Here is a 12788-nt window from a genome sequence, read left to right as displayed (position 1 = left end):
CCATACCGGAGCAATTTGATCACTTACCCTGATTGTGGGCCTGGAAATGATTTCTTTTTTTTAAGTTCAACAGGTGATTCTAATCAGTAGTCAAAGAACCACTGATTTACATGTCAAAACTTACAATATCTTCCAGTCACTCACCGCTTGAGTTCTGGCAAGAATGAAAGTAAAAGCTTAACTTTGATCCATCAATTCTTTTGCCACGAGGAAAGAAAGCATGCTTGCTAAGTAGCCTCAAAACCATGTTAAGCTGAAAATAACACAGAAAAAGCTTCATGATAAGAAAAGCAAAGAAACCTGCTTCACAGTACTTAATGTAATGAAGAGACACAAATTTTTGGCTTTCTAATTTGTTTATAGTTGATTATTTGAGGATCGAAAAATACTTTAGTAAACAGAGATAGGAGTAAACCTTTCTTTTTAATCATTTTAGTTTCTTCTTAGGCTAAATCGGATAATTTTTAAATGCTCAAAATATAGGAAACAGGAAGGTGAACAGTAATTATTCAACTGGTATTAAAGTTTCATCAGCTAATTAAATCATAAAATATTTTATTAATCTGAGGGTATTCACAGAACTGATAAGAAAACTGAAGAACTGTTAAAAGTGATATTTTAGTGCACATAAACAGGTGAATTCTGTTACATATTAATATACTCTGTGTGTATATATATATGTGTGTGTATGTTTGTATATCCATATATTGTATCAAGTATAAACCCTTCTAAAAATATTGATTCACTTATAAACTCATTTGTCAAAACAGGAGAAGGAATTTAGTCATCAGAACCAGATACTCTAGTCAGAGTAGTGCTAGCTATGTGATGTTGAGCAGGTTTGACTGCTCAGGTTCTAAATTCTCTAACCTGTGCAATGAAAACTTGTAATAGTGAAAAGAATTTCAAACTGTAAGAAGGAAGATGAAATCATCCTGATAGTGTGAGTATAGATATTATATTTGAGCACTATAGGACAAAGTTGAGATGATAAAGATTATATTATATATTATATTATGTAATATATAATAAACCCAAACCACAATATATAATATAATGCAGTAATATTTGGGATATTTGTATGCCTTCTTTTATTTCTATATCCCTGTTTTCGTTATAATTTCCTGCCCCTTTTTTATAAGTTCCCTTATATACTTTTTAGCATATTACCTATATAGAATTATAATCATGTTATACTTTTATGCATATGTCAGTATTTATAATAGTGTTTGAGGCAAACAGGTTCCTCTCCTAAATCTAATTTATAAATACGACCAGTAATTATAGATCTTATGCTGTATTAAATATTAATTTGCAAATAATACATTAATGTTATAGACCAAGTGACTTCCTCAATTGCTAAGTAAAAGTGAATTAGCGAAGTGGCATATTTTGTTTTCTTGCTGCAAACATTTCATTTGAACCTCTCCTCCAACCCCACAGAACTGCAGTATAGAGAAATGATACCAAATATTAGTCATGAGCGCTAATTCTAAACTTCATCCTCATCAACATTATTTTATGAAAATATAGGAAGATGGATTCCTGCCCTAAATACTTGAAGTGTAAGCATACATCGCCTTGCAAAGTATAAAAAATTAGTAAAAGTTACTTACTAAGTAAGAAACGTAATAGTGGATACTTGAAAACTGATCAGCAATCAAATTTAGACACTTAACAAATGTTATCAAATTCAAAAGTCCCTGTACACGAAATCCACGGCAACTATTTAGTCAATAGAATGATATTCTTTTCCTGTTTTATGACACTACATATTGCGTTGTCTTTTAGACTTTTCCCAATTTATTTAAGAAATTATTTTTTTGAATAATTGTTTCTACACAGATAGTTTATGATTTGCACACATCCTTTGAAAACCAAAGACATGATTTCCTCTGTATGAAATAATGTCTAATATATTTGCATTCTTAAAGTTTGGACTTGTAAAATGATTTCAGGTACCTGTGGATCAGGTGAAATTTATATGAACTCCAACACTTTGAGCCTTGTTATATAAACATTGCTTTAATGATAACCTTACCTACTTGCTATACAGGGATTAGGGGAACTATTTGTTGAAAGCCTAGAACATCATAATCGTTCCTTCTTATACCACCCATGCCGTAATGTTTCATCTGAATGTAATGAGCATTAGAGGACTGGATAGGCCTGGTGTACATTTTGAATAAATGTCTTGCTTGGTCATGGCTTAGATTCTCATGGGCCATATTTCGGTCAGATTCTTGGCAACATAAATCTGCTTGTTTGTGCTACTTTGCGAATCAATCCCCCAACCTGGCTAGCAGAAATGTTACCATTTTATGTTTGAAGGAACTAAGGTAAATAAAAAATAAAAATAAAGAGAACGATTAATCCATTTGAATTCAAGTCAATGCAGAAAGATTTATATTTCCCTCCTTGTTATATAAAAAGTAGATCTCAAGCAATGTTTTATCTCTTAGTGGTATGCATACCAAAAATATAATATTTATATTTTGAGTATCCAAAGAGCCATTACCTTGAATCTTTGTGTCTTTAAATCAAAAAGTACACATGACTTCTAAGGCAGGCAGCATTCGGTTTATTCAGAAAACCTTTTAACATGTCTTGTGCAGTCAGTTAATCTGTCAGGCTGATAAAATAAGTTATTCATACTCCTCCTCCTCTTCCTGTGCATATAAGCTTTTATTTAATTCAGTTTGAAATAGATTGCTTCTACTTTTCATTTCCTTTTCATATTTGTGGCACTGTCTTTTATGCTCTGTTCTTTGCTGACATAAAATATTAATCTACATATCATCTATGAAGATTGCTTTCTCCACAGTAGAGGCCCAATATGTTTCACCACATAGAAATTGTCTCTTCTTGTTTATTCTTTAAATCTATACCCAAATTTCCATATGTCAATTTATCCACAGATATTTGAAATTTAAAACTAAATAATTCTGTGGATAGAATTATTCATGGGCATTGCCATTAAACACTAAATTAAGATAATTTAGATGTAAACTAAATAATAAAAATTATACTTCTTTAGCTATCAAGCAAACAAGGATTTGGATTTTATTCTGTTCTAGTAATTGTCCTAATGGGAAAATAGGTATTTTAAATGTTTATTTTCAGTTTTTCTTCAATATAATGTCCCAAATATTTAAAACAATAAATCTATCCCAAAACTATGTTTTTAGAATTGACCTAGCATATCAAATTTGACTCCTTTCTCCAAATGTTCAATACAACATATAAACAACCAAGAATGAAAAGTTCTGCTTTGAAGGCCAGAGTAGCAGGGATGAGGGTCTGGGGACAATGGTTTCAGGGGACATCTAGGTCAGTTGGCATAACAAAACATATTAAGAAAACGTTCTGCATCCCACTTTGGAGAGTGGCTTCTGGGGTCTTAAACGCTAGAAAGCGGCCATCTAAGATGTATCAATTGGTGTCAACCCACCTGGAGCAAAGGAGAATGAAGAACACCAAAGGCATATGGTAAAGATGAGCCCAAGAGTCAGAAAGGGCCACATAAACCAAAGACTCCATCAGTCTGAGACCGGAAGAATTAGTTGGTGCCTGGCTACCACCTATGACTACACTGACAGGGAACAAAACACAGAATCCCTGATGGAGCAGAAGAACAGTGGGATGCAGACCTCAAATTCTCATAAAAAGACCAGACTTAGTGGTCTGACCAAGACTAGAGCGTCCCTGGAGGTCATGGTACCCAGATCCTTTGTTCGCCCAAGACTGGTGAAGCCAACTCTTCAAACAGGGATTGGACTAGACTATAAAACAGAAAATGATACTGGTGAGGAGTGAGCCTCTTGGCTCAAGTAGACACAGGAGACTATGTGGGCAGCTCCTGTCTGGAGGCAAGATGAGAAGGCAGAGGGAGACAGGGGCTGGTTGAATGGATACGGGGAACACAGGGTGGAGAAGAGGAGTGTGCTGTCTCATTAGGGGGAGAGCAGCTAGAAGTACATAGCAAAGTGTATATAAGTTTTTGTATGAGAAACTGATTTGATTTGTAAACTTTCACTTAAAGCACAATAGTAAAAAAAAGAATGAAAAGTTCTGCCAAACTTGGATTGGTCCTCTGTCACAAAAGTCCCAATAAAATACACATTAGGGAGAGAGAGAATGTAAAATATAGGAAATTAATGAAAAGTCTCCAATTCTTAAAAATTACCAGCTTGATGCTACCATTAAACTGGTATTAATTCACTGTGATTACAAGTAATCACAACTTCAGTAGGCGATAACATAGCATATGAGAATATGAAAACATGTTCATAAAGAAAATCATCACGTCAGATTGCACTTCTCACACCTCACTTTCTCTTTCAATCTTTTTATCTGCTTAAATATGTGATGTGTAAATATTGAGATGTACATGGTAAAATAATCAAGTTATTTAGAATTTTGTAAGTTGTTCAACCAGATACAACTCTCCAAATTGATGCATTAGCAGAAAAAATCCAGTCAGTAAATAAACTTAAACATAACTCTCATTTTGTAAAAAAGCTTAAAGCAAAATTAGCAGAACATTAGCTTTGGGGAACTTATATTTATGATAAAGACAGAATATTATTGAAATTAGTTCATATTTCTTACGGAATTTTTAAAATCATGCTTTCATATATAAAAATGAATTAACCTCTGCCCAAAATAAACTTGATTCATGTTTTGAAATTGTAATTATAATGTATATATGCACATATAATATATTATATATATATAAATATAAACCCTTTGGAAATGAAATATCTTTGTCTCCAAACTACACAGTAGCATGTGTGCAGAGTCTAATATTTTTAGCAAGTTATATTCATATGCAAGGACAAAATACCCTACAGAACTCACAAAATTGATTTCCAATAATGAAATAATATCTTCAAGTGTGTTAGTCAAAAATGTGTCCGGATACTATGTTAATTTATACTATAACAGATATTTTAATAAACTACTATTATCTTTTATGCTGTGACAAGTTTTTTAATTTGTTTATAATAGAGCAAAGAGTTTGTTGGAAATGTGAGGGAAAGTTTCAAAAATTCTTTAAAATGTGGCTTCTTTTTAAAAGAAAATTTTATTGTAATATAGTACATGTCTAATTAATTTGCGATTGATTCCTGTTATTTTTCTACATGTACTACTCAAAAAGGTTGGTTGACAAGCCATCCGAAACTTCTAAAATTGGATAAACTGATTAAAATAAAATCATATTCACTTTCAAAAAGAAGAGATTAAAAACTTAAATCCTTTAGTAGTGTACAGATTGGACACTATTACCTTGAAGGCATGTATTTTACGTGTCTGCAATAAATCAGGCAAAGGAACATGCCCTAAAAGTCAATTTCTTTATGGACCCAAACACTAGATACACCCCTAAGTCCTATTTTTAAATAGTCTTTATATAGGGTTTATTTTTTATCTGTTTTGTCACTTCTAATAATTCATTCACTCAAGAACAGATTGAATATTGAAAGGTGTGAAATGTTTGAGAACTGCAATTGTTTCAAACATTTTGTACAGTTTAGAGACAGATTTCAGAAACATTAATTGCTTAGCCTTTTCTTTGACAAACTGAAAAAAATAATGGATCTCAACCCTTAAGCTTCTGCTTTTGGAATTTCTCAAGATCATTAAAATTTGTATATTATCATAACTGTTCCATGTAACTCTCAAAGCAGTGTAACCAGGGGCTTGGGAGGAACTTTAAATGGACTATAAAACCATTTATATCGCCACTTTTAGTTTCATGAAAAGTTGAGAGTTTTTCATGATTCACATTTCTTAAATTCCTCCTTAAGAGTCAGCACAATCTGTATAAAAGGTATCCTCTCCCTTCAATACCCAAACTAAACCAGAGGAATGTGAAATGAACATTTCTCCCATTAGAACAGTTTTACAATGTGATTTGTTGTTGTTCTTAGTTGTCTTTGAGTCATTGGTGACGCCATGTTTGTAGAGTAGAACATCCGCATAAGGTTTTCAAGGTCACGACCTTTTGGAAGCAGATCTGTTTTTCGAGACATTTCTCGGGGGGGGAGGTTTGAACCAGTGGTGTCACTGGGGTTGGTGTCACCCAGTGTGGTTACTCATGGTGTCACTCCCCCATGCTAATTACCACAATATTGTAGCTAAAACTCAGAAAATTAGACACAGTCAGCCACTATAAAGACGCCGGCAGCAATGAAAACAATGGGGTGTGCTTTTAGCATGTGCAGACGAAACCACATAATTTGAAGATCCATTGTAATTGGGTAATAATGACAGCTCTGACAGGAGACATTATAAGGTTCACAAAGTAAGTTAACAGAGAGTTTTAGGTTTGTAGCTATATTGATATACGAAAGCTGGGCTTATGAAAATTTTTTTGATGATATAACTATAGGAATATTTTTATAAAAAATAATAAATTTCTGCTGAAACATTGCACAAAAATTTTGTAGTCGTTTTGGTGTCACCCCTCTGACAGTGTCACCTGGTGCAATACACAGCCCCCACATTCCCTCAGTAACACCGCTGGTTCAAACTGCCAACCTTTTGCCTAATAGTCTAGCATTTAACCATTTGTGCCACTCCGGAACTCCTACAATGTGATTACCCATTGCCATCGAGGTGATTCCAACTCATAGTGACCCTGTAGGACAGAGTAGATCTGCCCCATAGGGCTTCCAAGGAGCACCTGGTGGATTCACACTGCTGACCTTTTGGTTAGCAGCCAAAGTCTTAACCACTACACCACCAGGGTTTCCAATGTGATTAAGTGAAGTCAGTACCAGAAGAACAATAGAGGACAAAATGATGTGATCATGAGAGTCTTTTTCTCTAAAGTATCTAGCCCTCTACATCTCAGAAATTTTCTTCTCTTAATTGTAACTTCCAAAAGGAATTCTTATGATTGGCTAGATTCATTCCACGTGATTTTGAACCCCTGAAAACATCTAGGCTAGATTTTGAGATGAAAATTTTTTTGCCTTAAATCTTTAGGGAGAAGAAGGCATTGGATTCCATTTCTCATTAGGAAAAGCTAAATTACAAATTAATATTTTTTCAATAGGAGTGAGCATATTATTTGGATTTGCCACAGCAAAGTTTTAAATCTCAAAATGTGCTCTGCCCTTGTGAGTTGTGTACGCATAGAGGTAAATTACATTTAATATTTGCCTAATTGGGAACTTCCAAAAAAATACATTCTAACAAGCATTAATCATTTGATATTCTCTTCAATAAAACTTTGCCTTTGGCATATAGGTTTGGATATACATATTGTTTCCATCTCTTGGAAATGGTCAATAAAAAGAGCATTTGAGCAGTTTTGTGGTGGAGAAAAAGTGAACTTTAATTCTAATTCTTCCTCAAGCTAGTTGTATGGGTCTTAGGCAAGGCACTTCATTTTTCTCGACCTCATTTCCTCATATGTAGACTGAGGATGTTGAATCAGAGGGTATTCTAAGGGCTCTGATCCTTAGTCTTTGAACTCATTTTATGTTAGATAAAATTTAAGTTGTAGCTCTATGCTTTGAGGTGTTTATGCTTTGAGGTGTTTAAACACTGGCAACATGAAAAAAAAAAAGCATTTTAAAGTGTTATTCATTGTAGCGACACTAAAGATTTTCCCAAATAAAAGGGTTGAAAATATAGTCAATATCCTGTTGACTAGAAATGTTTTGTGATGAATAGGAAAAATTAGTTGATTTCAGAAATTTAAAAAAACATACAACCCTAGATTATGAAAGTAAAGGAGCTATTTGGTGTTATGACATAACATGAGTTTGGTCAAACAAAACTTGATTAATGTGGAAAATGGAAATTGCATATACAGTTAAAGTATTTTCCTTTAATTTCTAAGATTTTATTAATTCCTAAAAAGGCAACACTGTGACTTTAGTTGTTGCCAATTTTGAAATGCATCTTTCTTTGATCCAGCAGTAGCCTAACATCTATAGAAACTTAAGGCCCCAAAAGATATGAAAGGAAAGTTTAATATACTAGGATGAAGAATTTATTTTAGATTTACATCATTGCTTTCACTGTAAGTAAGATGCTCATTACATCAATCACCTCACAGCTTTTGAATTTGCAGCTTAACCTTTCACACAATTTGAACAGAAAATTTGATTTGAGCTTCACTATTTTTGTGGATCAGACTCCATGCAATCTACATAAGTACAATAACGCTGAAGCTTATTAGTTTTGCAATCAAAAGAAGATGCACTGGGGTGATTTGAATTATACATCAAAAAGAATTGAATCTTTTTGGCACATTGTGTAGAATGTGTTAAAATTGGCATTATTCATAGAAAACTATGTATTGGCTTGTTAACTTGGCATTATAATTTTCAAGTACTTTGATTGTTTCTTTGTTTATTCCATACTAATTCTGCTATATTCTGTGACCTTCAGTACACACTCTTGTGACTCTGCATAGGAAAATAAAGAGGAAGTTGTTCTCAAAATTTAGCTCATAATAACTTAGAAAATGTGTTAGGTTTTAGGTGAATTGAATCTTGATTTACGTTTCTCTCTGTATTAGGAAGTATAATAAGCATTGTAATTTACTGAGTTAAGGAGACATAGAAGATGAATAGCTATAAATACTTATACAAATCATTATCCTTCAATTTGACTCCAGTGGCAAAGGTATCTCATTAGTCCCAAACAAATTCCTTTAAAAATATTTTCAATTCTTACTTACCCTAAGGAACAATGACCTTTATTTCAAAAATGTCTTTACTAAAAGTAGTTTTATTATATGACTTTAAAAATTATGCATGATAAAACAACTGCAGCTGTTACTACTTTATTGAAGTAAATGGCAATCATACATTGATGCATGATGCTTGATCAACAAGCATTATGCCAACAGTATCAATTTTGTGGTGAGCTCTGTTGACCTTTAAGCTATGCAAGCATTATCTGTTTACCGGTAACTCTCTTTAACAACTAACCAGATGTTTCTAGTGCAGATAGAGTACTTAAATATTTATGTTAGAATTATAAAAAATATTAAAATATAAGTGTATAGGAGAATATAACATTATTTGGCATTTTTCCCATGGTAATGTGACTTAAAAAGGAGCTTCTTTGTTAACTTTTAAAAATTTTGTTTCCTTTAAGTTAAACTTTGCAGTACAGGAAGTGCAGTGATTTCTATTGTTTTAAGTTTATTAACTCAGATATTTGTGGGGTCATTAATTTACAAAATGATATAAAAACCTCGATTATACTTCAAAATAGGCATTTATACAAACATACATTTTTATATTAATATAGCATTTATATAAGTAAAAATAATGATACCTGGACTATTCACCGTGCTTTGCTATAATTAATTTAATGGTACAATATTTAATAACTTGAAAACATTGTTTTCATTGAAAACAAATTTTATTTAACTTGTTAAATATATTCATTTTTTATATTAGGAAAATTACAGATCACATTACACATAAATGTATTATGCACATATTCATAATACAGAATTTGGTTGAATTAATTCATAGAAACGTTAATTTCCGTCACAATAACTCCACATAAACTGCAGTAGTTCAAAGGACGAGGATGGTGGTGGCTCTGCCAAAATCTTGAGCAGTGTGGATGCTTCAAAAGTATCAATAATAAAAACTTAAACTTTAAGAAGTGGCCTTAACTTTATGGATACATTTGGAGATGGGTTTTCTTTTATGAAAACAAAAATCCTCAAAATTATATTGAATATTACTTCATTTTGTTGTTATCATTTAATGATACATATACAGCATTAGTGAGGGAAAGTGGTTTCCATTTTGACCGTGTCTCATGTGATGAATTCAAGCGTCTTTTCAGAGTTAGCCTTGAAAATTTTCTGCAGAACCTGCTTATTGTTCTGAATTTTAAGAAAAATTGATCAGTATTCATCTTTGGTGGTTTATGAACTAGTTGGGAATTCAGGTGGGAATTAAAATATCCTGGAATAGGTTTTAAAAATGTGTTTGTTTTCTTTTTCATGGTTGTCATTTCACTTGTTTTGCTCCTTTTATTTGTACCGCCATACCCTTAGAAATAAGTCTTTTTACCCTTAGAAATAAGTCTAGACTCATCACATGCATTTTTTTTTCTGACCTTTTCAGTTACCATATTAGAAAGGATTTTGATCATTAAGGCCTACACCACACTGATATTGCAGTCTTAAAAATGAAAAGCAATCACTTTATCCCTTATTTGCCTAAAGCAGCCTTTCTCTTTTCACTCCAGTGTGTTTGAAAACTCCACGTGATGCATTAAGTCAAATAATAAACTAGAATAGAGTGTGTGTGTGTGTGTATGTGCCTGTGTGTGATTCTTGTCATTGAAGCAGAGAACGATTTCTGGGTGAGGAGTTGTAAAATTCTATTTAGAAGGTCAATCTTACCTAAATTGTCAAGGAAAAGAACTGGGTTTTAATTCTATTTTATACTTCAGATAATAGTAAAATTAAATTATATTGCTTATAAATGAAACAACTTATCATGAAAAATAAATGTGTTGGGTATATGTCAATGACATCCCAAAAAAGGTTGTGCAACTCACTCTCATTAATCCTTATAATTGTATAATGTTTTACCATCAGTTTTGTGTTTATTTCTGACCTATTCCTTCTGTCTAAGAATTTTATGTCTTTAGTTTCATTACGGTGCCCTGGTGGCGCAGTGGTTAAGAGGTCAGCCGCTAACCAAAAAGTTGGCTGTTCGAATCCACCAGCTGCTCCTTGGAAACCCTATAGGGCAGTTGTACTATGAGTCTGAATGGGCTTGACAACAATGGGTTTGGTTTTTTTGGTTTGGTTTCATTATATTCTAATTTCATTCTAAATATATTTTTAAACAAGTTCCAAATATTTAGCATTTAAGTTTTTATTCTGATATGACTATTATATAAAATATCTTAAAATACAGAAATGATTAGGGAATAATTTTTCCCCTTGGCCTTAAAAGTTTTACAGATATTAAATTTGAGTGTCATCTGTCCAGATTGACACATACCCAAGTTTTTATAAGCGTGCAATTATTTCATACAAAAATAAGCTTCACTACCTTGGGTTTCGATGGCACTGGGTACCTGTGAAGATCAAGCACAGTCTCACACAGTTTTGAAGAGGGTCACTTAATAATGCAATGCCTGAATTTGTCTAGAAAATAATGATAATCCCTAATAGCTCATGTTCTAATTGTGAGAAATAATATGGAATTCTAGTTTTGAAAACAGCTGTATTTTAGGAAAATTATCTTAAACTATTGGGTCATTCTCATGCTAATGCCTATTAATTTTTGGTCTTTTCCCATTACTATTTTCTGTACCAGAATTTGGGGTCAGAACAACCTGTTATGTCAAAAACAATGGCATTTCAATAGGGAGCTATACTGTGCCATCACAGGCAATGAAGCAAAAGAGATCCACTGAGGTCTAGCAATATGCTGAATTCAAGAGCACATTGCCTTTAGGAAAAGAACAAATCATTCCTTCTCAAGATGCCAGCAAATATCATTGCTTGAGTCTGATTTTAGAAAAACATATCACAGAAGACATTTCATAGTCTATCAGTCCCTTACCTCATTAATCTCAATCATAGACTCTGTAAAATGAAGTTGAAAATATATTGCTGTATGTTAAAATTTACATTTATTTTTTATGTTAATAGAATGTATTAGCAATAAGAGAAAATATTTATTGTGTTTAACTTTATTAAAATCTCTTTTAGCTTTCATTCCTGGACTAAAGAAAGGTACAGTAGAAATCAACACAATTACTGTGATTGATGCATGTTTCATTATAAAATAAGTTGCTTATTTGTGTTTGTTTTAAGAACTTTTGGCCTTTTCACTTTCTCATAAAACATTGCAATTTCAACTGTTTGCTTCAAACACATTTTTAGTATGTTAAAATAAGCTGATAGCTACAAAGGTGTTCAGTCAACTGGATATCTTTTTTACTGAAAAGTTTTTTTCCAAGTTAAGGGTCATCAATTTTTAGATAGCAGATTTAACGTGACCTTATAGTTATTTATTTGACTTACAGTAGTTGCTTTCAAATTACCTACAAATTTAATATTCACTTTTTTCCTCTAATAGTGTAAGTTTTTGGCATTTTATCTGAGGAGGCATTGAAAGTTTAGTTGTTGTTTTCTGAGTTACTTACTCCAATTTGATCTTTAAATTGTATGTAAGTGTACATACCTAGCAAAACATTCCAAATTTACATACTTTGTGAACCTGTAAATAATACGTAGGCTGTATTTTCTTACCAAATTATAATATAAAGAATACATGAGCATCTATACTAAATTAGAGAAGAAAGATAACAGAATCTTTAAATCTGGAGTTTAAGCAATCAGTTAAAATGTTTATAATTTTATAGCACTGATAAAAATTTTAAAATGTGATATATTTTGAATGTTTCAAATATATTTGCATCCACTGTATATATTCGCCCATTTCTTTGTCATCCACCCTTTATTTGGAAATGGATATGTCATATTGTTCCATTGCTGTTTAAAACAATAATTTATTTTACCTTCATACATTTTTATTTTAAATGATAATTTATAGTTTCTTGATTTTGTGACTAAATAGAAATAGTACTCAAAGAATAAATCTTCCCGAAATCAGTCATACATCTTAATTGTTATGTAAAGAAGAACTTCAACATTAATATTTAATTTTTACATATTACCTATACTAATAGCATGCTTAATTAGCATTTGATATTTTAAATGTTTTTAAATTTTGATGTGGTCTTTTTATATCATGTTGGAGTAGTCCTCTTGT

At 32.1% G+C, this 12788-nt stretch overlaps 1 protein-coding gene across 2 annotated transcripts in view; it reads left to right on the top strand.

The window, feature by feature from the left end:
* Positions 1-12788, top strand: part of PCDH11X (protocadherin 11 X-linked) — an 857900-nt gene that overhangs the window by 693305 nt on the left and 151807 nt on the right. For both annotated transcript variants that reach the window (XM_049872539.1, XM_049872538.1), the window contains one exon: positions 11723-11746. In XM_049872539.1, coding sequence (XP_049728496.1) covers positions 11723-11746 — 24 coding nt within the window. The remainder of the gene's footprint in view (positions 1-11722; positions 11747-12788) is intronic.

Source organism: Elephas maximus, chromosome X, assembly GCF_024166365.1.
Source record: "Elephas maximus indicus isolate mEleMax1 chromosome X, mEleMax1 primary haplotype, whole genome shotgun sequence".
NCBI classification, from domain to species: domain Eukaryota; kingdom Metazoa; phylum Chordata; class Mammalia; order Proboscidea; family Elephantidae; genus Elephas; species Elephas maximus.
The sequence above is the reverse complement of the archived record's forward strand: the minus strand, read 5'-3'. Positions and strand labels throughout refer to the sequence as shown.